Below are 27,618 nucleotides of genomic sequence, written 5' to 3' on the forward strand. Positions count from 1 at the left end.
CCAGACAGCTTATGCAGGGGAAAGTAAATTGCTTTTCAAATGTTATTAAATTTTGGGTCTGTTCCTTAGCCAGCTGTGCTCCAAGTGCAACCCTCATAAAGCTAGACTAATTCTTCTCTAAGTAATGTGGCTTTGGGGATTCTTTCTAAGCAAAGAAGATGTATTGGACAAATGCCAGCACTGGAGAAACATCCTTGAGTGGTTTTGGCTTGAAAAATATAACAGCTGTGTCCTCATTGCCATTAAATGGACAGAGTCTATGTAATGTTTTTACAAATGTACACTTTACAAAGTCCTTATCCCCTTTTACTTCTTTCAAATACTAAAGGTATTTAGAAATGCCTTTAATATCGGTTCAAAGAATAACTCATTTATGGTACAATTTACTGGTAGTACTTATTATAAAAAGGTATTCTCCTTTAAAACATGAATAAATTAAAGAAATCAGAATCTGATGTAATACTTGGTTGAGTGTAATTTATCCTTAGTAATTTATTTGCCAAACTGCTTTACAGTATTGAAACTTTTAAAGAAGGCATTTACCAGGAGAAAGTAACAAAGCTATGTTAGCAGTTGGCAGAAAAATTGTTCACTTCTACATGAGTTTTAATTTTAAAAAAAATAACAACCTAGGGCTTCATTAGGCCCACAAATGCATATGTTGTTATTTGTTTATGCATCTAAGGGAGAATTATTATGATTGTACCCCCCAAATAATAAAGTCTACGAACTGAAGAATCAGAATTTGAAGAGATTGGAGGCATATAATCAGGTGAAAAAGGAGAGGGAGTGTAAGCATGAACTGGGGGTCAGTGATGGGATTCAGATTTCATGACAGTCAGTTAATGACAGGGGGACAGATACTGAATGGGTGATAGCTCTCTGTGATACTGGCCAAAAGAAACTAGAGATGATCAGTTGATAGTTTCTGTAGGTACGCATGCCCAGATCCTAGTCTCTGAAAAGAGCTGAATTGGAACAAAATGAAATATCATGATTATTCTTAGGGCTGTACACTAAATGGTGAATTTGCAACAGAGCTAATCTCTTTGTGATGGTATGTATCTATGATCTGAATACATGTTCTATTTGCTGTTAATCTCTGCACCACTCCATGTTGCCTCTTATGCAAAGGTTCAGATTATAAGCATCTCATGCAGGAATGCTTTGGTCATTTTAGATGAAGAGAACACATCAACTGAAGCAATAATATATCACTGCACACCATGGGTCAAGCTAGATATTAACTATATTTGCACATAGTAATATTGGCTCAAGAGTCCCTTAGCCATTACAAGGATCCACATCTGGAGTTTGAGGGGAAGAATAGGCTTAATCCTTGCTCTCTTGGATTTTTTCTATAAACTCCATGTCAGTTGCTTTATTATTGTGTCTTTGGTCTCAGAATTGGAACTTGCAGATCATTATTTTTTGCAATACATCATATTTGCTATATTGTCAAAGTCAAGAAAATGGACTTGGTACTTCATAGAATGTGGCTGCAGATAACACATAATGTAATGTATAGTTCTGTAGGGACTATTCACATAGAAACTATCTGCTTTGGCATGAAATGTTAACAACACTGTGATGTTATAAAAAGAAATGTCACAAGGCACATTTAAATAACTGTGAAAGGCATAATTCTATTGGGTAGAATGACAATAGAAGTAGAATTGGGCCATAACTAATCCATATAATGCTCAAAAAGATAGCTAAAGGGAAATGCAAAATAGTCTTTGCGTGAGTCAGAGACAATCATTTTTGCAGAAATATTCTCAGAATCATTATTCCATTGACAAGCACTTCAGAGCAACAAAGCATTAAGTCCACCCTCCCAGGTAAATCAGTCAGGAAACATAACTAGATGGCTAATTCTACGTTATTGTAAGGCTGCAGTGAAGTTGTGTCCAGAGATTCCTGCCCAGCAGCTCTGTTCAGGATGATACAAATTAGTTGGGGAGGAACAGGGATTTGGGGGGCAAGAAGCTTGCAAGCCACTGCGATGGTTTTGTCCATTTCTTTGTTGATAAAATTGGTCATGTTCACTCAGAGATAAACAACATTTGGGCAGAGCCATGCGATATGAATAGAGTGATATCTTGCAGTGTAATCTGAGGTCCTTCTGAATTTGTGCAAGCCGAGGAAATAGACAGAATGTTCTGTAGTAAGAAATCTTCTATTTGTGGGCCAGACCCATATCCTATTTGGCTCCTATGTTGAGCACATGCGTCTGTGTGCAAATGTGTGTATAATCTTTATATCTTAACTCATTTTATTAGAGGGCAGGCATGTATAAACATTACATCTCAATTGTAGTAAAGCATTTGATGAACTACCCCATTAAATGCTGATTAGGGAAACTAGTTTATGAGCTGGATGCCATGGCAATAAAGTGGTTACATAGTTCTCTTGAAAATTAAAAATGCTCATCAAATTGGAAGTAGCAAGATTTGGAAGAAGAGGTAGATGGAATTCTTATTCAATCTGCAATGTCACAAAATTTTATGGGAAAATTTATATCCTAGAATACTGAATTAAAATTTAAAATGGTTGGAGAAATGGGCTGAAAACAACAATAAAATTTAACACGAGGTGCAAAGTTCACTTAGGAAACAAAACTCAAATGCACAAATATAGTATAGGAATATTGGGCTTGATAATAGTAATAGTAGAAAAATGATCTTGGAATATGACTCAATTGCAATCTAACAATATTGCAATATGAACAGCATTAATAGAATACTATTTCCCAGTCATTTGTAGTACGTGTTGCTTGGTCAGATCCCAAAACAAGTACAATGACCAGTTTGAGGACCACACTTAAAGAAGGATTTACATAAATCAGAACAGGTTCAAAGAAGGGCAATGATCAGAGGGTGAGAAAGTAAGCCCTGCCTTCCCACCCAAAAAAGGCTGAGGGACCCAAGTATGATATTTTTTTTGAGAAATGACAAATGAGTGGAACTGTGACATGGTCTTCAAATATCTAAAAGGTTGTCACATAGAAGAACAACAAGACCTGTTCTCTCTTTTTCTAGAGTAGAATACATGGAATAATGGTTTAAATGACAAGAGGACAGATTATGATTGACTATTAGAAAAAAAAATTCCTAAATTAAGGACAGCTCATTGCGGACACAGGAAAAATAGGGACATTTAAAAATAATTCCATATGCCTATATTGATTCTTACTAAACTTAAAATTGAAATGAGATGCATGCCCTAACATCTAAATACTTAAACACTCCACCAATTGTCATATGTAATAAAATCACAAATAGCATACTTATAGCTTACCCAGACTGTGAGGACACTTAAAGGAAAAGAAGATTGCTTCCTGTAAAATTTAAATACCATATCATGTTACATCTTTTGTTGACCACTGAGTGTACAATCAATGCACATATGCATTTCACATATAGTGTGAAAAGAGGCTCAGTGAAGGAATATAACTGAAAGAATCAGCAAAAAAACATAACTTAGATTCTATATATTCAAAGTGCGAAATGCAGCATTTATGTTTCTAAAAGGCAAAATACATTTATTCTTAAGACAAGATAATAAAGCAACGTTTGCCTTTCCTTATAGCAGCCTTGGCCAACTCTGTGCCTTTTAGATTTGAAAATGCTGTCTGACAAAGCTGCAAATGTCGATAAACGAATTAATATTTCTATATATTTTGGCCTAACATCTTGATTGTGGCATAGGAATGCAGCCAGATGTAGATCTGGAATCCAAATGAAGAGGACAAATAAATCTGAACCGAGAAACACAGGAGCCAAGAATAGCAATCAGTTTGATGTGTCAATATGAGCGCTGCCATCTCTTGATGCTGTATCAAAGCTAAGACAGCACGATTTTCCAGAAGACTGAAGACTATTTCAACATGACAGAAGGCATGTGGAGACTCCAGGAAAGTTTCCATAGTGGAGAGTAACATGGAAAATACCCAAACTAGCAGCTTGGAGCTGCCATCATTGCAAGCTCTTTTCTCTCAGAGTTTGACAGCAGATGTACCCCAGAGAAAACATATTGCCATCACATGACCGTGAGGGATGGTGCAATGGTGGCAACTTTTTCCGAGGTCATTATAACTTCAAACCATTGTTAAATGAACAGTTGTAAATTGAGAACTACCTGTCACTTCTCCAACTTAATCCAAGGCCGTAAATATATATGCAAAAGCTTTTGGTGCACTGTACAGATGATATTGTCCCAATTATTTCATGGCACATGACATGACCAAAAGTTACTAATGGTCAATGTAATTTAATTGTTCCTGATTTTTTTTATAATTCAGTATGTGAAATGGTTCCTATCCTAAATTATATTAAAATAGACTGGAAATATTAGAAGCTGTATTAACTTCATATTTTGCCAGTGCTAAAAGACGGAGAGAAATAAATACTGCAATGAAAAGAAAGCCAGAAAACAGATTTTAAAAAAAGAATAAGCAACAAATGAAAGAGCTACTTGGTTCATTTAGACATAATGTTACATTATAATAGCTCCCTGTACTTTTTTGCACTTGGGTGAAGTCAGAAGAAAGAAAAATCCATTGATTTTGTTTTTCATATTTTTAATCATGCTAAATTGGAAACCTGGGCTGGTGAAGAAAGAGAAGGAAGTAAATTACTATGAGGTTCATTCACATCACTCTAAATCAGTGATGGCTAACCTTGTGCCAAAAGCGAGGGAAGTGTGAGGGAGTCATGTGCATGCGTGCCCACACCCATAATTTGCTGTGCCCCACCCCCCGCGCGCATGTGTCCATAAGCCCCCCACGCTTCCCACACTTTTGACACGTGATGGCACAGTGAGCCTTGTAGGCCCGTTTTTCGCCCTCCCCAGGCTCCAGAGGCTTTCTTGGAACTCTTATTGTGATAAACCTGCTTAAATGACAGGAAGTCTCATTGCATTGTGTGGATTATGTTGTCCAATGAAAGGAAAACTGGCTTTTCATTTTGGAATTTAATGTCATGAGAAACCAACTCAAAAGCGAATAAAACTAAAGGAGATCTGCAAGCAAAGGAAAAGCCAAGAAACTGTTTAAAAAAATTAATAGATCGGTAATTTGAAACTAGATGGTGCTTTTTGAGTGCTTTCAACCCTGAAAAACATCCTAAAAATGATTAAGAATAGGGACAACACATCTTAAAATTTAGTGCCTCTAGTCCCAGATGAACAATCAGAAATGAAAAACAAATGGAGAAAGAGAAGAGCCAAAGGACAGGGTGTTACATTTGGAACCTGAAATAGTAGTTCAAATTCCAGCTCATAAAAATGGACTCATTGGGTGGGAAAAAACATTATGCCTCAGCTTCAATTCTACATCTGTAAAAATAGGATGGCTGAATCCAAAGGCTGATTGTAAAAAGAATAAGAAAAGAAACCAAGAAGCATAAAGTGCTAAGAATACTGATGTAGAGGGATTAAAAAATTGGGAAGGCTAATTTTGGGCAGGGAATCACCATCCCAAAGTAAATTTAGAAACATTTCCAAGGGGACCTAGGGACAGATGTGTGGAGTGTGGACTTAAAACTAAAGGTGAGGGGAATCCTTTATGTGTGCACTTTTTAACTTAGCCACGCTAAATTTTAAAAGGTTAGGGCTGTTCCAAAGAAGCAAGGACAATAATTAGGGAAGGATTACCAGGTACTTGGTCAGCTAGGTTATTTTCCATCAATCTTTATAAAAGAAGACATGGTACCTATCATGACATGCATAGCATTTAATGCAGAGGCTCCCAACCTTTTGGGCACCAGGGACCAATTCAGTGGAGAAAGTTTTTTCCACAGCCCAGAGGGGGCATGGTTTTGCATGCTGCCTGCATACCACAGATGGGGCAACTGTTTGCAGTTGCTGGCATGCTGCGGACCAGTGCCAGTCTAGTTTACGGACTGGGGGTTGGAGATCCCTGATTTAATGCACCAAACTTATTTTACAGGGAAAGACAGTCACCTGCAATCAGAGGTGGGTTTCAGCAGGTTCTGACCAGTTGTGGAGAACCGGTAGTGGAAATTTTGAGTAGTTTGGAGAACCAGTAGTAAAAATTCTGACTGGCCCCGCCCCCATCTATTCTCTGCCTCCCAAGTCCCAGCTGATCAGGAAGAAATGGGGATTTTGCAGTAACCTTCCCTTGGAGTGGGTGGGAATGGAGATTTTACAGTATCCTTTCCCTGCCACATCCACCAAGCCACACCCACAGAACCGGTAGTAAAAAAAATTGAAACCCACCACTGCCCACAATGGCATAAAAGGGAAGGAATCTAGCCAAACGGCCTTCATTGAGGGTTGCTGTATTAGGTTGCATAGGATGTGTAAACTTTTTTTTTTTTTTTAGTTACTAGTATGCAATTTGGATTTTCTTCATACAGCTGAAATTTTTCAATGCAGCTGTTGTCTTTCCAGTTTACTGTTGTCCAATCAGTTCATGTCTGGGAACTGCCAGCAATCAAATCTTATCTCCGTTAAAAAGGGGACGTGACCTTTGATCTTTCTCTCATCTCTTAGATTAGTGGGTTGTACTTTTTTCCTTTCACTTCAGTGATTCTTTGATACTGAGTCTGTTCTGGGACTAATTTTGCATCACCCTTCTACTTTTCTCTGTATATATGGAGAAACCACTATTCTGCAAACTAACATCTCCAAAACCAAGTAGTTATAATGATTAATTAATTTCTTTTTAGCTAGGCATAATGTCCATGCTGAATTCCTAGCACAGAAACTGTTTACAGTTGTTATTATAAATATATACATTATATTTATATATTTATGAAAAAAGAGCTACTTTTTTGGATTAGCCAAATATGATATTTAGCTAATATTTTGACCACAATAAGCTTCAAACAATAAAGTTTGGGGAGGTCACAGGTATACTGCTGTACAACAACTCTGGAAAGGATATATTTCATGCTACTATGATGTAAGCATATCTCTTTCCTAGATACAGCTTTAAGTAACTGATAATGAATTAACACTGAACAATAAATCAAAATCACACAATTAAAATTTAGTTTCACAGAGGCTCACTCATAATAAGTAAACCATAGCAAGTTTATCCAATGCAGATGCAATTAAGGTTTCACTGATGTTTGATGTACGTATTACCAAGTCAAATGCTAATCAATGTAAAGAGCAAATAAGCATTAACTTGATATACTGAATTGACTGAATGTCAATTTGAACATTCAGAGCAAACCAATCAGAGGTGGGTTTCAGCAGGTTCTAACCAGTTCTGGAGAACCGGTAGTGGAAATTTTGAGTAGTTCGGAGAACCTGTAAATACCACTTCTGACTGGCCCCGCCCACATCTATTCTCTGCATCCCGAGTCCCAGATGATTTGGAGGAAATGGGGATTTTGCAGTATCCTTCCCCTGCCACACCCACCAAGCCACGCCCACCAAGCCACACCCACAGAACCGGTAGTAAAAAAATTTGAAACCCACCACTGAAACCAATCTATATTAGTCTAATTAAAAGAAAGAACAAGAAATGCAACCAGCGTAATTGATGTCATCTGGCATGGGACAGAATAACTGCCTCCAAAAAGTTATCCAGCCAAGCTTTCACTCTCAGCATATTCCATTAGTCTTCCTCCTCCTCCTCCTCCTCAATCCTTTCTTACAGCAAATAGTTTGTTCCAAATAACATTCAAAAACTTAATTTTATCATGAATTACTTTTAGCTGAAAGACTTCCATTTACTAATTGGATAAACGTGCATTTTAAGATAACCCATGATAATCCCAGTAGGGAACCACCATTCATGATAATCCTCAGCAGCTGCTACTGTATCTGTTCAATAATCATGAAAATTCATAGGACCAAAAGCAGAGTCCTCCCTCAGAATGATCAGTAGCCACTTTGCAGTTTTCAGGATCTACTATGGATATTTGTGGGGGTGGGGAAGGGGGTATTATTTAAATCAAATCCAATGAACAGTATATACATGTTCATTCTTTCATGTGTTAAAGAAAAAAGAATTCTTTCCTGACCACTCATCCTTTGAGGAACAGAACGAAGTGCTCTCTCCTATCCATCTTTTTCTTGGAGTTGCCTACTTTCATAATCTAAATATGTCAACATACCTAATCTTTATTTCTTTTAGTCAGTTTTACAAAATGGATGGAACACTCTTTAAGTTGAAATTGCCTGAATAAGGAATGTGCATCTTCCCTGAGCAACGTCCCCCAAACAAAATAGATTGTACCACAACTATGAAGCATATTACAGGTAGTCTTCATTTAGTGAATGCCTCGTTTAGTGTCTGTTTGCAATTATAGAGGAGATGAAAATGCAATTTCATGACCAATCTTTTGCATTTATAACCTTTGCAGGTCTATAAACCAAAAAGAAATGTTAAATTGAAACCATAAGTACATTTGTGGTTTCAGTTAGTGACCATATTGCTTAATGGCCAAGTTGTCAGTGACCATTTTTGGTTGCTAAATGAGGGCTACCTGTATAACTAAAAAAATGCAAGGAAGCGGCAATTACCCAGATAAATAGCTGTTAAAGCAACAAATCACAAAGACGTTTGAAAGAAAACAGCACGGCTTTAGTCAGAATCTTGTATTTCCTGATGAAGGCAGTTGGCACATGAATGAGATATAATCACTATTTATCCCCCATTAGACGGTTCAAAAAGCTGGCACTCAGAACCATCAGCTATGTGTCTCATGTGTAAGTTAATAGTCCAAAAGACAAGATAACAAAACAAAAATTTCCCCCTGATAAATATCTTGCTTTGGCAGAATAAGCAATTCAAATGTGGTACCAAAGCCATTGACCTATTGAAAGATAAACAAGGCACGATAAAGCAGGAAAATGTTGTGCAGGCCTTTTGCCAGTGTTTTGCTCCTCAGCCATGAAAGCCTGGACCAATGCATAGAGGCTTCCCTTGACTAATAGAATAGAATAGAATAGAATAGAATTTTATTGGCCAAGTGTGATTGGACACACAAGGAATTTGTCTTGGTGCATATGCTCTCAGTGTACATAAAAGAAAAGATACGTTCATCAAGGTACAACATTTACAACACAATTGATGGCCAATATATCAATATAAATCATAAGGATTGCCAGCAACAAGTTATAGTCATACAGTCATAAGTGGAAAGAGATTGGTGATGGGAACTATGGGAAGATTAATAGTAGTGCAGATTCAGTAAATAGTCTGACAGTGTTGAGGGAATTATTTGTTTAGCAGAGTGATGGCCTTCGGGAAAAACTGTTCTTGTGTCTAGTTGTTCTGGTGTGCAGTGCTCTATAGCGTCATTTTGAGGGTAGGGGTTGAAACAGTTTATGTCCAGGATGTGAGGGATCTGTAAATATTTTCAATGACCACAATTGAGCCCAAATTTTATATTGCTAAGTGAGACATTTGTTAAGTGAGTTTCATCCCATTTTACGACCTTTCTTGCCACAGTTCTTAAGTGAATCACTGCAGTGGTTAAGTTAGTAACATGGTTGTTCAATGAATCTGGCTTCCCCATTGAATTTGCTTGAAAAAGGTGATCACATGACCCTGGGACACTTCAACTGTCATAAATGTGAGTCAGATGCCAAGCATTTGAATTTTGATTGCATGACTCTGCAATGGTCGTACATGTGAAAAATGGTCATCAGTCATTTTTTTCAGTGCTGTTGTAACTCCAAATGGTCACTAAATGAATGGTTGTAAGTTGAGGACTACCTGTACTCTCTCTTTGTCTCTCTGTCTGTCTCCCTCCTCTCTCTCTCACAGTTCAGACAGCAAATTGTGATAGGCTAAAAAAACTACACAAGACAGGCATAAATGAAACATCTTGCTATTTACCTACACACTGGTTGTTTTCATTCATTCGATACCCAAACCGACAAATGGGAGGTGCTCTTCCAACAGTAGGATAGTTTGGAACAGGAGCTGGGACTGGAGGTGGTGGATACAAACTGGGTGCGTAAGGATTTGAATATGGGGATCGCTGGTTGGGATTTGTTCGTGGAATGCATAAATAGCCCCCGTTTTGGTTGACACACACCATATCTCCTCTACAGGCCTCAGCAATAGTGCGGCATTCATCAACATCTGAAATAATATAGAAATGGAAATATTAATTTGGGTCTCTGCTGATTGATAGTTTGTGTCTGATTAATCGCTTGTGGTTACAGTCAGCTAATTAATTAAATAATCACATCACAAATTACTTATCCTGGTTTTCATTTTTGATTTACTTCATTGTAAATTTCTTTTTGAGATAAATTAAAAAAGGGAGAAGTTTACAGACATGGACTGATTTTTAATAATATCCATCTCCCCACCACCAATGTAATACATGTAAAGCAGTAAGGACCGAAACCCACTAATTTCAAACAAATAAATCAGATCAAATAAATAGAATGGGCACAAATAATAAACAAATATATGAAAGCTCAGTCAGTTGTTGATTCTAAAGTTTAGTAATATATCCATTAAATTGCTCTTCAGAACAATGCTATGCATGTTTGATGGGTCTTACTCCCAATATTGCTTAGATAAGGGAATAGAAGGGAAACTCATCAAAATTGTAGATCAGACTAAGCTGGCAGGAATACCCAACACCCCAGAAGACAAGCTCAGCATTCAAAAGGTTCTTGACGGGCTTGAACAATGGGCCCTATCCAACAAGAGGAAATTTAATATGGAGAAAAGCAAGGTTTTACACCTAAGCAGAAAAATCCAAAGATACAAGTACAGATTAGGCAAAACCTGGTTCAAAACAGTAACTGTGAGGGACCTTGGAGTCCTAGTGGACAATCACTTAAGCATAAGCCAGCAGTGTGCAACCGCAGCCAGAAAAGCTAATACAATCTTTGGTTGTATATATCAGAGGCATAGAATCAAAATCATATGAAATATTAGTACCACTTTATAAATCCTTAGTAAGACCACACCTGAAATACTGCATGCAGTTTTGGTCATCACATTACAAAAAAGATGTTGAGACTTTGGCAAAAATTGCAGAGAAGAGCAACTAAGATGATTAAAGGCCCGAAGACTAAAACAATGAAGAATGTTGGAGGATTTGGGTCTGACTAGTCTAGAGACAAGAAAGACTAGGAGTGACATGATAGCAGTATTCCAGTGTTTGAGGGGCTGCTGCAAAGAGGGGATCAGGTTATTTTCCAAAGCATCAGAAGAGAAGTCAAAATACAATGGATGGAAACTAATTAAGGAGAGAAGCAACCGGGAATTAAGGAGAAACTTCCTAACAGTAAGGACAATTAACCAGTGGAACAGCTTGCCTTCAGAAGTTGTAGGTGTTTGATCACTAGAGCTTTTTAGGAAAAGACTGAACAATCACCTGTTTGAAATGATATAAGGTCACTTGCTTGAGCAAGGGGTTGGACTAGAAGATTCCAAGGTCCCTTTCAGCTCTATTCTGATTAATTGATTGATTGATTGATTCCTAATTATTATGTTCTAAAAGCTCTTGATATTTTCCAAGCAAAATTCAAATACAGTGGTACTGATCCAGGCTATTAATCTCAATTTACAGAGTGCTCCATAGGCAAAGCCATTAAGGCCCTTTATTGCAATTTCCTGTGTCCCTTAAAAGCTGTTGCATGGGGCTGGTTGGGGGGAATCTTCCAATCCTCATGTAGTTGTGGGACAGTGGTAAGATAATACAGTGGGAGGAGCATTTAGGGAAAACCTTCTCAAACCTTTTCCTCCAACAGAAGCCCTCGCATTACAATTGATTTCACTCATCATGCTAAGTTATGATGACATTCATATCTTTGGCTTAATATATTGTATGAGTCCAGATGCTACTGTTTTAATCAAAATTATGTCTTATCATAGAAGAGAATATTTGTAGCTTGTGGTTGAACTGTGGGGTCCTTGGTCTTGGTTGTTTTCTTGCAGATGTTGCTACCCAATGAGTGCTATCTACTAGCGCTGATGATGCTACTTAGTTTGGTAAAGGGAAGTCTGCAAGAAAACATTCAAGATCAGAGAGCACTAAGGACCCCACTAAGGACCCCACTAAGGACCCCACATATCTTATCATATTGTCCAAACCTAGTTTTGATGTATTTAGTATGCTATGGATAGATGACTTATCTTAACAAAGTGTTAAGATTTATCTTTCATAAAGTGGATTGTTTCATTTTGGCACATGTGATTTGTGAATTAAGATGTTTGCAAAACCATGGTTTGGTGAATACCCATAGTCGGCTGTGATCACCCCATATATTAAGGCATACACTAATTTGACCCTATTTTTGTATCAGCTGAGTAAAAATCGATCTTGTTCTTTCTTTCCAGTAAAAGTAGAAATGGTCTGATTTCCTATTCTTCCTCTAACGTAGAGTTTTATTTCTAATTACAAAAATGACAGCCTTTTCCTGTTCAAGTCATAGCATTGGCACACACATTTTAGGTTGGCTTTTTTTCCCCTGAAGGCAGCAAAGATTTGATTTGGCGGTTGTAAAATCTGGCTCTTGATCTAGAAGTTCACGCATCTTATATTCTTTTTTCTGTAAACAGTGCAAAATTGTGAGGATTCATTTAAGATCTTCTGTTAGCTCTCAGCAACATTTTAGGCACTTTCGTGGAGAATTAAACTGTAAACTGACTTCAGAAAGGCATGAACAAACTGAAGAATAAGTTCAGAGAGCAACAGCCATTTTGGAGAACAAAAGCTATTCCCATTTAGAATAATAAACCAATGTTGTTATTTGAACATGCATGCATCTGGGTGTCCCTTCTGAGAGAAAGAATCCAAAGGCTGAGATATATACATGCAGCATCATTAGCATTTGAAAATCATGACCTCTTTTCCACAGCAGGGGATGTGCATTCTGACCCTTTAGGATATGATTTATCACATAACTCTTAGAATAGCAGATTCTGGGCAACTGCTGCAAAAACGTAGAAAACAGCTTATTCAGCATGATCCTTGGATGAGATTAGCTTCTACTTGAGTTGAATAATGCTTTATAAATTTGTTTTTATGTTTGCTTATCTTTGATGGCAAATAAAGATGCCTATAGGAATAACAACAATAACAGCCGTGGTGTGGCTCAGGCTGTAAGAAGCCTGTTATTAAACACAGCTGCCTGCAATTACTGCAGGTTCAAGTCCCACCAGGCCCAAGGTTGACTCAGCCTTCCATCCTTTACAAGGTAGGTAAAATGAGGACCCAGATTGTTGGGGGGGCAATAAGTTGACTTTGTATATAAATATACAAATAGAATGAGACTATTGCCTTACACAATGTAAGCCGCCCTGAGTCTTCGGAGAAGGGCGGGATATAAATGTAAATAAATAAAAAAACAAGGAGGAAGAGGAAGCTGCAATTTCTCAGGACTCTCTTGTAGCATCTGGTGCACGTAGAGCCCACTCGCACACTGAAATGGTTGGATGGTTAGGAGAGGAGACCATCGTATCTCTTGCATTGTTCAGGCAGGGCCAAAGTGACCCAGAAGCCAAATGTTACCTCTGAAAGATCGTACTCCAAAAATCAGTGAGAGACAGATCAAAGAAGTGGATGGAGCCAGGGGAAAAAAATTGAATTGGATTTAATAAAATTGACATTTTAATTATATCACCAATGCTTTTAATTAATTAAATATTTTAAAACAATTATTTCCTAGTTTTCCTTTTCTGTTGTAAAATGAGTATGATTTGGCCATACTGTTTAGAGGTCTTCTCATGGCTGTACCCAAAGGTCCCATGGTTCTTGTATTTCAGGCTTTTCATTCTTGTTTCAGAGAATTAACTTTTCTAAACTGCTATGACAAACTTTCCTAACTTAATTCCTGCCCAGCGTCATGGATGACAACTGCCATCACTTTAAACAGGATGGACATTTGTTGTGCATGGCTGGAAATGATAATGAGATATGCAGGCCTTACATCTGGAGGATATTAAGTTAGCAAAGCATGCTAGATAGTATTTAGAGACACTTATGTCATATTGGCATTATTTGAATTATTCCACTATTGACAAATGAACTGATACGATGAAGAAAGGAAGCTGTCATTTTGTTGATTATTAATTTGCATCAGAATCAATGTACTATCTAAATACATTGCTCTATAAACCTGTTTAATAAATAGTTTGCCTGATTGTGTCATTGCCAATGCGGGTGTGGTGAGAGTTGGGATGTGTGTGTGTGAGTTGAACTATAAATTTTTAACTAATGTTGTATGTCACCCAGATAACTGTGTGTGAGTTGGGCAGCTATTGTATATAAATCTGTTTAATAAACAAATAAATATTTTTTTCCTCCATAAGCTCCATAATATCTTAATTCTATATCTCTATTTAATATTTTCACTGCAGGCTTTCAATAGCAGTAGTTCTATTTACTTTTTGCTCTTGTTTTATTTTCTTGGTTATAAAGCAGGACTTCAGAATTAGTCTTTTTGTAGCTATACGTACTGGATGTTATATTTCAAATTCAGCAATCAAGACATTGATTCTTCCCTTTTATGATCAGTTCCAATTAAATTAGTTGAATCTAGTCTTATTCATTTGAAGATGTAATTAATAAATCATACTTTTTCATACTGAAGTATATAAGCATAACCCAAAGTTTCCAGCACACACTGCTTATAACATGTGGTACACTATTAGCTGAGAGAAACTGGTATAATCAAAATCTTACCTAAACATTGGCCTGACACACGATCCATCTCAAACCCATTTGAGCATTGTTGCTAAACAGAAAAGAAAAAAGGATCAGACAATGAACAACTGGAGGAATGCAAAATTATAAATCAGAGGGACTATTGTGTTTTCTTTTTCTCTTGGTAGCAATAGACATGGAAAAACCTGATCGTTAACTGAACAAAAGCTAGCAAGATGAGATGACACAGCCACATGCATTTTTTATATTTGGTAAAGTTTATAATAAATTTAATATTGTGCTATTTTTCTCTTTCCCCTATGTCAGTCCATGTAATCCTTTCCCTTCTTTCACACACAGTCCGTATCTCACCTGTGTCATTCCATGACCAATGAGGCAGCCAACAGCCATGAAAATGGGCATTAACCTGCAAGAGGTATAACAAAGTTATTTTATGTATATTTGCCAAGGCAATTTGAAGTAAATGGAAGGCAGCTGTTTTTAAACACAATAGCCCAGCTTCCGAAATTACATGAGAAAAAAGTGTACCTAAAGCAAGAGTGGGAATCCATTATGTGGCTGAACCAAAGTTCCCAGACAGCACAATAAACACTGTTAATACAACAAATAATGCATATACAATGCAACAAACTTGAAACAAAAAAAGAGAGAGAGAGAGTCAGTTTGATCTGATGATTAAGGCACCAGGCTAGAAAACAGGAGACTGTGATAGGTGACTTTGTGCCAGCCACTCTCTATCAGCCCAATTTACCTCATGGAATTGTTTTGGGGGAAATTAGAGGAGGAAGGAGTGTGTTCTCTGCCTTGAGTTATTTACAAAAACAATCAAGACTGTAAAAAAACCCTAAAACACAAAACAAAAACTTGGAGGGCCACAGATTCCCAACCAAGAGCTAAATGTAAAAACACCTCAATACTGCATTCTGATAATATATAGCAATACCTGCAATAATTTATAGCTGACATGGCAGAACTGAATCAGTTTGATGTAGTAATTAAGACATCAGACTAGAAATTGGGAGAATTTGAATTCTGGCTTAGGAACAAAATCAGCTGCTTGGGTCACTCAATTTCTTGGGTCACTCTATTTCTCTCAGTATCAGGTCTGCCATCCTAAACACTTCAGCCTGCTTCGTTTTGCTGGCATCCTGCCATAAAATGTGGGAGTGGGGAGAAAGAGAATGTAAAACCTTAAAGCTATTACCAAAACATGAAATTCGAATATTATTGGACATTCATCAACTGTTCAAGGGGGGAGGGGCCAGGAAATAAGGAAAAGGCAGGTTTTAAATGGGAATATTGAGATCCAGCTTTGCTTATGTTGTAACCATTTGGCTTTATTAAAAACATACCTTTAACTACAAATGGAGTCGAAGGTCTTTTTTGCCTAAATTCCCAAGCTGGCACAAGCCTTGCACTCAGCCTTAGGAAGAAGACAATGGCAAACCAATTCTGAAAAAGTCTTGCCAAGTGAACTGCAGGGATAGTCCAGGCAGATGCCAAGAATCAGCACAGATTTAAAGACATCATAAGCAAACAAACAAACAAACAAACAAACAAACAAACAAACGGCAGAATAACAGAGACTGAAATTGCCAAGAATACTGACTCTATATAGGTCTCTGTTATTTTGCCATTTTATTTATTTATGGTAGTTTCAAATTATACATAAATGTTATATATCACAGAGCCTGAAATCAGGTCTCAAATAGCCAGGAAATTAACAGCTCAGAGGCAAAATGTACATAGTATGCTCCCATATCTGAGGAACTGGGATCTCCAACAGAACACCTTCCAGTAGCAGTTCCCCCTAGAGAGATTAGGACTATAAATCCCAGGTATCCTGTTGGTCAGGAATTCTTGGAGTTACAATCTGAGTATTCTAGAAGATGCCACATTGAGGAAGATTGCTGGAGAAAAGTGGCTGCAATTCAGATGAGTTTTCATCCTTTCCTTTACAACTGTTTCTCCCCCACCCCAATTCTGAATGATCCTCTTGTTGCATTTTTTTCACCAAGGAAAAACCCATGGTTTATCACTCAACAGGAAGACAGCCATTGATATGGATGAGGACTGAGGACAGCAGAATCTGAGCAGGGAAAATGGGTGAGGATGTTGGGAGTTATAGTCCCAACATAACCAGAGGCAGTAGTAGATTTCAAATCTCATTGCTACCAGTTTGCTCATGAAGGCACACACGAGACACTTCTGCCCATGCGCAGAAGCTTCTGCGCATACGCAGAGACGTCTGGGCAGATGGCGGAGCCTCCTGCTGCCGCCGTTACCGGTTCTCCCGATCTGGGGTGAATCGGTAGCAACCCACCACTGACCAGAGGTACCCACCTCAAAGAACTTTCTGCATCATCCATCATTTCCTGCTGTACTTTGTTTCTCTGAAAATTTTTCCAAGAGATGGTGCAAGTCCAAAGGCAGACTGCATATCCCAAAGGAAGATTGTATTCCAAGGAAGATTGTAAGATTGTGGTCTTAGTAAGACCACTGTTAGAATACTGCATCCAGTTTTGGTCACCCTCTTCTTAAAAAGATATAGATAGGAGGCTGCCACCAAAAAGAGGAGGTCAATCTATTTTCCAAACCACTAGAAGGCAAGCAATGGATGGAAACTAACCAAGGAGAGAAGCAGCCTAGAACTAAGGAGAAATTTTCTAACAGTGAGAACAATTAACCAGTGGAATGGCTTGTGGGTGCTCCATCACTGGAAGCTTTTAAGAAGAGATAACCACTTGTCTGAAATGGTATAGTGTCTCCTGTAGGGGGTTGGACTAGAAGACCTTCCAACTTTATTATTCCGTTCTATTCGTGGAAGAGTCACTTCACAGGACAAAAAGAAAGAAAAACAAAACACTGGCCATAAGCAACAGCCAGTGTCCAATTCAATCAGATATTGTAACCAATCTAGGGATCCTGACAAGCAAATTCACATTTCCCAATGACTGCAAACATATACAGATTAGAGTCATATCTCATAAGGACTTTGCATGACTGGAACATATAAAGATAAATAATTACTCTGCCAGAGCAGGAAAAAATCTGCTGAATCCTGAATCTTTCCTATAATAGCCAGTCATTAAATATTTTTCCCTCCTGAGATAGAAATCTCTACGTTAAAAATGTTTCTTTCACATTGTCTTAGTTGTGTCCACTGCTTGACAGGGAGTCATTTTCATATGCATTAAAAGAAAAAAGAGGCCACACCTGAAGGAAAGTAAATCTAATAGTATGTAACTGAAGGTGCCAGATTTTTTCCCTTTTATTTTGTATCCCTTTCTTGATCATATCTTCTATTAAAAATCTAAACTGTATATTCTTTAGTGCAATGATATTTCCTTTATGAAACCCCATAAAGAACAGTGAGTACAGCTATAGAAACAGTAAATAACAGTGTAAAAACCAATTCAATATTTCTTTATAATTTCAGTTACTTCTTCTTTTTTCAAGCAATTTGTTTTTTCCTGTTTTGAAAAATAAGAGAAATGTCCTCCTATAAGAGTTCAATCTGGAACTACTTCTTCAAGATAGTTATCTTCACAGGAAGAAATAATAGCCTCAGCATATGATATGTGTGTACAGTTCCCTCAGGAGAAATTGAGTTAGTCAGCAGCATATTAGTGGAAAATATTTTTTTTTAAACACAGTCCGCCACTGTAAACTGATTTTGGTCTACAATAAATATTGATGCACTTCTGCACAAAAACTTCATAGACTCTGTAAATGGCTCCAGTGATAAACAGCTGAATTCAGTACAAAGGGGCATATTGTCAGATGTTAGATCTACATAATACTAAAGGAATAAAATTATTCCTCCCCTCTCCCGCACAATCCCTTGCAAATATAATGGGATGTATAACTTAAGTAGCTGACTCAGAACTGCATTCAGCAAACTATCAAAAAAGAAACAAAATAGTAACGTAATGCAGAGAACATACCTTTTAAACGCTGTCATGTCCAAAACTGATGAATAAAGCCAAGGAGGTAAAACAATAATGCCCGTACAGCTGAATATCTAAAAATACTTTTGTACATTAAATCTTTTGCTAGAACTTCAGACCTACCATCATTTAATTTCCAGAGAATGAAAGGCCAAATCATAGAGAAACGGGGAGAGAGAAAGAGAGACAGAAAGAATGAGGGGAAGAAGGGGAAGGAAGGAGGAGGGAGGGGAGGAGAGGGAAGGGAATCAGAGAGGTCTGCTCCTCCTCAGACACTGGAGTGAATACAGCAAAAGCACCTGGTTTTGCTTAGTTCTCTTCTGTAATTCAGCATTAAACCAATTGGAGGAGGAATGTTAAAAATGAATACTTCATTTTCTAAGTATGTTAAAACAATGCAAATGGGAGGCCTCAATCTAGGAACAGCTGGTTTAGATTAGAGCGCTTACCAACTGGCTAGACTCCTTACAACACTCCTAAGAAGCCTGTCAGATGAAAAATAAAATGAAATAAATAAAAGCAAGGGGAACACTTCCTAAGCAGTGTACTGCAGGCCTGGCAACACTGGCATGAGCAATCAACTTCTACCAAGATCTTCTGGAGAGATCTGCAAATATTGAGTTGTTCCTCTAGAGCAGGGGTGTCAAACTGGTGGCCCGAGGGCTGGATGTGTCATACACAGGTCACGGCTGCCCCAGCTCCGCGAAGGGGAAAAACATTGCAATATGTCACATGACAGCAACATGACGCCACGAGTTTGACATCCATGCTTTGGAGTCTTGACTGCCTGGGAATTCTAGAATTGTAGCCCCAGCATATTTAGAGGGCATCAGGTTGTGAAAGTCTGCTTGACAATGACTTACCTGAGGCTCATTCTCTTCTCCGGTATCAGCCATTGGTTGCCAATAGAATATATGGGAAATACTTCATCCAACTGATATGTTAGAAGGTTAACGTCAATTGCCTCTTCAAGGGTCAGAAATAACTATTGTATTGTATGTTATTCAAAATATGCAACAAAATATTGCAAAATATAAACAAAATGAAAATGTTGAAGAACCTTTATACCCTAAATGTTGACATTTCCATTTATGCCCCCTCTGTCAGCGTACACTGAGATGAAGACTTCACTTTGCCAAAGTGGAGGTATGTGAGCATTTCCTTACAGGATTAACATCACATATGTATTGCTAAAATCTGTCCATTAGCTACGTGCTACATATGTATATGTATATGTATGGCTAAATTGCCATATACGTATTGCTAAAATCTGTCCACTATATGGTGGTGGTAGAGGGGGGTATGTGTTCTGCGACTCTTTGCTGCCACCTTGATGTTCCCTGGATTTTTGAAAACCTGATATGGTAGTCCTACATCACTTGATTTATCTTCTTCTAACACCAAACTCGTTCTTCCTTTCCAGAAAGATCCCAACATAATTGCAGCATACAGTATGAAAGTCTGTTGGCTGGGTTACTAGATGGCACAGAGGGAGATATATGAAAAATGTATAATATTGACTGTGCTCACACTGCACAAAGGCAAAGTTAAGCAAATATTGTATTCCCATCATCATCATATCATCAGTGACCATACTTCTGAGGTAACCAACATTTAGCATGACACAAATTGCATGCTAAATCTATGCAAACAATGATAAGGTACAGATAAGAGTGTGACTGAAGCATTTCTGTTTAAGTCACTAAACCTGCTGTGTGTTTTGCAAGGTTCCAACTGTAAGGACAACTTGCACCGCAAGTAGATGAGAACATTAATACAGTAAACACTGGCAATTCTGAAGTGTTTCATTGTATATGATTGTAAAAATTCCATTCAAGAAGATCTTGCTTTTAGTAAACTACTTCTAACAAGAACAGCTGAAACCATTTTAGGCTAATTGATGAATTTATTATTGTAAACAATAATAACTTGGAAAATAAGTATTGGACTGAACAATGTTTGGACTGAAGCAACAGCAGAGTCCTAGGCTATGTATGATTGTACTCTAGTATTCACAGAGAAACACTGATAACTGTACCCTCTTTTGAATACCACTCTTCAAAAATATGTGTTTTATGAATTGTATAAAAATCTCATCTTTTACGTTCGATAATAGGTATTGCTTTGGGCAAAGTATTATGATGTCATGATGATTTCTTTTTACACTGGGAGGTGTGATGGCTATCTGAAAGAAACATTTTGAAAGAACTTTGAAATTAAGAATTACGTCCTCCATGAGTCAAAATATTTGAAGTTTAAAGCCAGATTTTGGTTTTAATTTAATTTTGTTAACATTTGTGGGTTGTGTGACATACTCGCTTTTTATGAGAGTTAAAACTGAAATTACAAAACAATTTAGTATGTTAATGAAAATGCTGAAACAACTGTTTAAAAGCTTCATTTATGGACTCCTATTAACAATAATCAATAGAAATTTTAAATCATTATGCACTTTAACTAAATTCTATGAGTAATATGATGTAATGAGTACTTTGGTTGTGATTTCTGTAGCAAAGAACATTATTGCTAACATCAAACTTAAATTAATATTTTCCTCCGACCCATGCTGATAAATTGTGGATTAACAACCACTAACTATTGATGAAGAAAATCAAGTCAGTATTATACTATAATTGAAGACATAAATTTATTCTTTAATTGAATTTTACTATAATTCTACCTTAAAATGCATTTTGAGAAATCTTTTGTTTTGAAATTTTAAAATATTCACATTTTACCTGAAAAAGCAGTCAAATACTCCATTTCTATACTCTACTCTACTTTATATGGACTACATTTAGATATATTTTTATTCTTTGTTCTTTTACTGCTAGAGTTCTAACTACCATCTTCAGATAGTATCTTTTTATGTGAATAATCTTTCAGTAAAGTTAACAAAAAAAAGGAAGATGCCAAATATAAATAGGCAATGTTAGATAATGCTAACATTGCCATACAAATAATTCCAAACAATAAAGAAAACAATGGAATGAGATCAAATGATAGGATTAACCTATCATTTGACACTAGTTGGACTTCAGCTGCTTAGTGCAACTTTTTTGTAACACATTCAAACAATCTCACCTTTAAAAGCACCCTTATATGCCACATACACAGTATAATTTCTGTAAATATAAATTCTGTATATATTCTGTAAGCCACCTTGAGTTGCCATGGGTGAATAGGCGGCAAGATAAATTCAATAAATTTGTCTTGATTCTTGGAATAAGTGCAGACCACTGTTTATTATCTGAAGGAAAGTGACTATAATTCCAAGCTCTCCTGATTTTCGATCATTACTATAGAATCATAAGGTTAGAGGTTTTCTATCCTTGGTGGATAACTAATTTCTTCTTCATCTCCCCACTTTTGAGTTTGACTAGGTTCACACAAAATACAAAACCAAACTGCTTAGTGTAATGCATTAATCCAGCCAGAGTAATCTGTAAATCATGGACTATTGGATAGCATATTAAATGAATGTACCAATTGTTTTGTAGATTCATTGTTATTTAAGTATGAGGATTAAAATAATAGTGACATTGCTAAAAGGCTATCCTTCAGTTATCACATCTTCATTCCTAATATTGTGTCTTTGTTATGTATGAATAGAAATATCCCAAGGTACCATTTACTACCAATGTCTTATGCTGTATTCATAAAATTGATTTTGAAGTTATAAAATGACATTTACCTAGGCAAAACATGGCCTCTTTCTTTAAATGCAGATAAGTACAATTAATGTAACTTGTAGCAGTTAAACAACAAAAATTAACACTAAATAATAGAGAAGTCAACAAGATATTTTTGATGGAAGTTTAAGAACGTTGAAAGCACATGAGCAAATCTTTATTTTATTCTGTTATCAAGAAATATTAACCTCAAACTTCCTCCAATGTGAATTTTAGTTATTTTGCTTTCAAGCAATTTCATATTTTTATAAAAGTTTAGCATTTTGGACCCATCTTCAGCCCTTCTAGTTGCATGACTCGGGACACTTTTAAACAAGATATTTGTTCCATATGAAGGATGGAGTATTAGGAAAACCAATCGAGTGACAAACTTCCCAACTAATACAAAGTAAGTAAAACTGAGTTAAGTATAATGAAAAGGAAAATTTGCCCTATGTTTTTTTATTTAAAACAGTTATTTTTAAACACTGTTTTATTTAAAACACTCTTAATTTACAGTAACTGCAAGGTGATTTTATAAACAAATGTCTGTAAATTAATCATTAATTAAAAACAATTTATCACTGTCAAATATCAAATATGGATGTACACTACAGCCCCATAGTATTAATTTCCTAAAATCATCTGTCTGCCCTTTAGATTAAGTTCCTAAACTGTTTTTAATGTTTAATGTTGTTAACAAAAGAACAAAACAAAATTCATTGAAACTACTGTGAAAGCATGTCCTTTATGTAATCATGTGTATATCTGCATATATTACCATAATTATAAAGTACCACTCATGAGTTTATAACTAGAGATATATTTATGTATTACCACACATACATTCCCTATGGATATGCACCTAAATTTAAATTCAAATATTTCTGTATAGGTATTTGAACACTCACAGATATGAATCCAGAAAGTCATCCATCTGTATCATTTTCAATTGGAATGAACATTATTTTGTAACAGTGTTGAGCCACAATCAGACATAAGTTTGCATATCTAGAATTTCTTCAAAGCAAAATGAAAATACTAGAATTAGAATTGCAAAGATCTGATCTAATGATACCAAGTCCTATGTTTTTATGATAAAAAAGCATTATTTCAGGAAAGGACATGAACATTTATCTTTAATATAACCATGATCTTATTTTAGTATTTTCATTTAATGCTTCTAAATAATGTTTTCTTCCAAGCTATTGGGCAACAGGTTGGACTATATGTAATAAAGGACTGTATGCACTAAATTGCATGCAAAAAAATAAATGTTTCAATCTCATAAATCATTCAACTTGTTATCTTAGAAATTCTGCAAATTAGTTTTTGGACTATTGTAGAGAAGCTTTCATCTTCCTCTTGACAATGCTGAGTTTTGTTTAAAGATTAAGTAGGAATGCTGATATCCCAACAACCTGAATTTGTACCCATATTTATGTATCTGCAATGTGTAAATATGAAATGTACAGAATTCTTAATAAAAGAACTAGTATATAAATGCAGCTTCTACTTGTTCTTAGGTATCATCTGTTATATTCATAAGCAATAAACAATCTGGACATTATGCTAAAAACTTTGATATAAAAATGTATGCACAAGAATATAGATATATAAAATAACTTTGAAATCTATCAGAAAAATGTATAGCGATAGTAAAAATTACTTATGAATTGAGAATTAACTGTTCAGAAATTGATATAAAGTTCCTAAACTACAATCCATTCTTGAGTTTCTGTTTGGAATAAAACTTCCCCTTCCAATGTATAAAAAACAGAACCAATGAAAACTTCTGTTAAGAAAATGAAAGTAAAAAAAAATAACAATTATTAATGGTCACTTTTGAAAGATTGGCAAATTAGTAAGGATGTGGAATTCTGAATAGAAACAAAAGACTTTCCTCATGCATTTGTGAGCATCTAATGCATTTGGAAGCATCTAACTACATTTTCATGATTCACTTTATACTTAAATATCAGGTCAAACAACAGAGAAGAAAATAAGCATTGCAGAAAACAAGGCTCTAAATTCAAAAAACCCACCTATCCCAAATCCAAGGTTTTATTAAATAACTTTTGTTCATTCAACATAATATTATTTTTTACTTCCTTCCCCTTGTTTCACCACTCACCGCTTCCATTTACTTCACCATTATATATTGTGAAACATAAGGGGGTTGTTTGGGGAAGGGGAGGGATACACCCCTCTTCCGTTGATATAAACCATTTGACAACAAAAATAACTAATTGGATTTGATGTAAAATTTTCATTTAATCCTAATCATAAGAATAATGCTATAGTTTTATGGGAAAAAGACACTTTGTAAAAATGTGATGGGTCTCAAATAATTACTCCAAAAGGAAAAGAACAAGTCTGTACAGATAGTTTTGCAGAAATCTATTTGTTCTTATTTGGGCTTATTTACATATTTGGATTAAGCATCATCCTTCATTGCAGCTTTATACATATATTCATACTTAAATTCTCACTTAAACTTATGAATATAAATGATTATCTCTTAAATATACATTTTAACTCATTACAGTACTTTATGTTAAACATTCTTACATCATGAATTTACATATCAGGTTTCTAAATAGTGGTCAACCACTAAATATGGTCTGCAGAAAATGGAAAAATGTCCACAAACTCCTTAATGGTCATAGTTTGGAAAGGGTAACTCATAAATAAGAATTCAGAAGCATTTTGCACAAAAAAATAATGGCATTTATAGTTCTTGCAGAACTTTAAGAAAACTTTTTTTTCTACAACCAATTATGTCAGAGTTCAAGAATGGTGTATGTGTGAGAGAGAAAGAGAGAGAGAGAGAAACAAAGACACACAGAGAGAGAGACAGGCAGAAAGAGAGAGAATGAAGACAAAGCTAATTCCTCCTAATGTATATGTTCCATCTCAGCCAAGTATTAATCTTAACTATCCAGAGATGATGCTATGTGATCTTATTTTTAATATTTTATGCTCCCCAAATACACTTGATCAGTTGATTCATGTCCCTTTATCATTTCTTTTGATCCAATTCCAATCACAAAAATATTCCAGACTGATACTGTAATTGGATAATATGCAGTTCTTCCTTTAACAGAATTCTGCTCCAGATTAGATCAGAATCTGACTGAATTGGGATATCACATGTAACAGAAGATAGTTCCTGCCTGATCATTCCAGGCCCTCTAAGGTGTGAGAGGGAAGAGCTACAGTGGTATTTTACTAAATCAGATGGGTTTTGCAAACCATCTATTTCTATCACCATTGAGCTGGATTTATACATAAAGACACATTAAAATAACACGAGCAGCAAATGCCTATTGAGGAAAAGGAAAGGGGGGAAAAGTGTGATTAGACTGACAGCAGTATGTAGAAACTGGTGTTGCATAGTTGAAGAATTATGAATAAAAGGTTTAGATCGCCAATACTTTTTTTAAAATCTGTACAATAGTTTACTTTTAGAGTTATTGAAAATTAACAACTTTTTACAAAAGGCCTCTTTGTGATCAATACAGTATAGTATGTTTAAAGTGCTTTCCTCTTCAATCCATCCAAGTCTATTGCTTTAATAGGTCTTTTAAGACTGCACCTGCACTAGCATCAGGTGCTACTGGCATTGGGGTGAAGGTGGGCAAGGCATCTGAAATGGGTTTCATAAGCAGATGCCCAGATCCGCTAGTTCCAAGATTAGCTGGAGAGATGAATGGAACTGCTGCTGATCGAGGCGCAAGGAATGGACTTATATCTGGTCTTCGACTGGTTCCTGAGCCTGTTGCATTTAATACAAAACACAGTAAGACAGTTAATTATTACAACAGCATACAAGACATTCTTTACAATTGTTTTGTTTTCAGTTTAAAACTCCATATGCTGTTCTTATATCCACAACAAGATCCATTTAATTCTTTCTAAAGCTTTAACATGCAGACATTAATAACACATTATTATTTATTTAGTTTATATCTCACATTTCCATTTGAATATTGAGAATGGTATGCAAAATATAAAGAAATAACTCCACAATGAAAAGACATAAATTATAAATTTTACAGTAAATTGATTGAAAGCCTGGGAGAAAGAAAGAAGAAACACTCTTAAAGATTTTCCAAGCACTAAAAAATATGAGGGACAAAAATAATATACATTTCATATACACATACAAGCAAATCGTAACAAAGTAAAAAAAAAATCCTTTTATTTTACAGCTATTTGAAGCATATAACTAAATGAAATGCAGAAAATAATGAATCATGAAAAAGTGAATTAACAACAAAGGTATCATTAAAAATATAATCCTATAAAAAATTCACTATGAAAATGAATTGTAATTTTGTAATGCTGAGACCTGGTGAAAAATGTAGTTAATGTTAAATGCTTCTGGTTATTTTATCACTGTGAAATTGATGAAAAATTGAATGTATAATGATGCTGATAGTTAATACGAGACTTACATTGGCCAACAATCTAATTTTGGACTTCTGTCTGAATCCTCGTTTGTCTAGACTTTTTGAAACTAGTCATTTATGTTTCTGGAATCGGCATATTTTCATGTCAAAGTTATTTATTACACAATGCCATTAAAAAATCTAAGACAATTTTTGTGTTGCGTTCTCCCTGTCCATTTTCTGGACCAAATGCCCTGAAACCAAGTCAGTTTTCCAGTCTAAAAATGCAGCAATTTATTTATTGTCCCAAAGGTCCTTTTTGAAGAGGCAACTATATTTTCTGGTTTTTCTTTGAAGCTGTTTCACTTCTCATCCAAGAAGCTTATTCAGAGCTTCATATATTAGTATGTACCCAGGTTTACTACTGAGGCCTTTAGCTTTGCTTTCTCTAAAAAATCTGAACATAAACTTTGTTTTCCTTAAAACAAACAGGATTCACAAACTGTCACAAATCTTTCATTCATAGAAATTGATATGAGGAATGTATTTGTGGCTGTCAATCTACTGATAATATAAAAAGCAATCCATTACCTAAACAATTAAGGGATAGAGAGTATATGTCTGGTTCTATAAGGCAACAATCCAATTCCTGGAATAGAACTTGTCTTTTCAAAGATTTAGCCAGACAAGAAAACTGGGTGATCGCCAAGCAAAATAGGGTACTTTCACTATTATACTAACAGCAACAAGAGAACAAAAGGAATATAAAACATAAATGACTGAAAATACAAACTTTCAAGATAAGGTTTCAGACTGGAAATCTTTCACGTTTACTACAGTAATTTAAAGCCAACATTCACAAGTGCTAAACTTTAGCAACTCTGCAGCAAGCAATGTTCTTTTTACAGGGACAAGCTTTTAATGTCACATTAAAAACCATATTCAATACCCTGTGTATTATTTTGCTGCCTTTGAAATGCAG

At 35.9% G+C, this 27,618-nt stretch overlaps 2 protein-coding genes across 3 annotated transcripts in view; both read right to left on the reverse strand.

Annotated features, from left to right (window-relative positions):
* The window catches only part of FBLN5 (fibulin 5), a 57,913-nt gene extending 39,051 nt beyond the window's left edge, over positions 1 to 18,862 (reverse strand). The window contains exons 1-4 of the mRNA XM_058162575.1: positions 18,569 to 18,862; positions 14,973 to 15,027; positions 14,640 to 14,691; positions 9,824 to 10,072 (exon numbers count right to left, since the gene is read on the reverse strand). Of these exons, the coding sequence (XP_058018558.1) occupies positions 9,824 to 10,072; positions 14,640 to 14,691; positions 14,973 to 15,027; positions 18,569 to 18,585 (373 nt within the window). The 5' untranslated portion in view covers positions 18,586 to 18,862. The remainder of the gene's footprint in view (positions 1 to 9,823; positions 10,073 to 14,639; positions 14,692 to 14,972; positions 15,028 to 18,568) is intronic.
* Positions 18,863 to 22,729: 3,867 nt separating this feature from the next.
* The window catches only part of TRIP11 (thyroid hormone receptor interactor 11), a 46,527-nt gene continuing 41,638 nt past the window's right edge, over positions 22,730 to 27,618 (reverse strand). For both annotated transcript variants that reach the window (XM_058162577.1, XM_058162578.1), the window contains one exon: positions 22,730 to 26,020. In XM_058162577.1, the coding sequence (XP_058018560.1) occupies positions 25,809 to 26,020 (212 nt within the window). In that variant the 3' untranslated portion in view covers positions 22,730 to 25,808. The remainder of the gene's footprint in view (positions 26,021 to 27,618) is intronic.

The sequence above is a fragment of the Ahaetulla prasina genome, chromosome 1 (assembly GCF_028640845.1).
Source record: "Ahaetulla prasina isolate Xishuangbanna chromosome 1, ASM2864084v1, whole genome shotgun sequence".
In the NCBI taxonomy this organism is placed as follows: domain Eukaryota; kingdom Metazoa; phylum Chordata; class Lepidosauria; order Squamata; family Colubridae; genus Ahaetulla; species Ahaetulla prasina.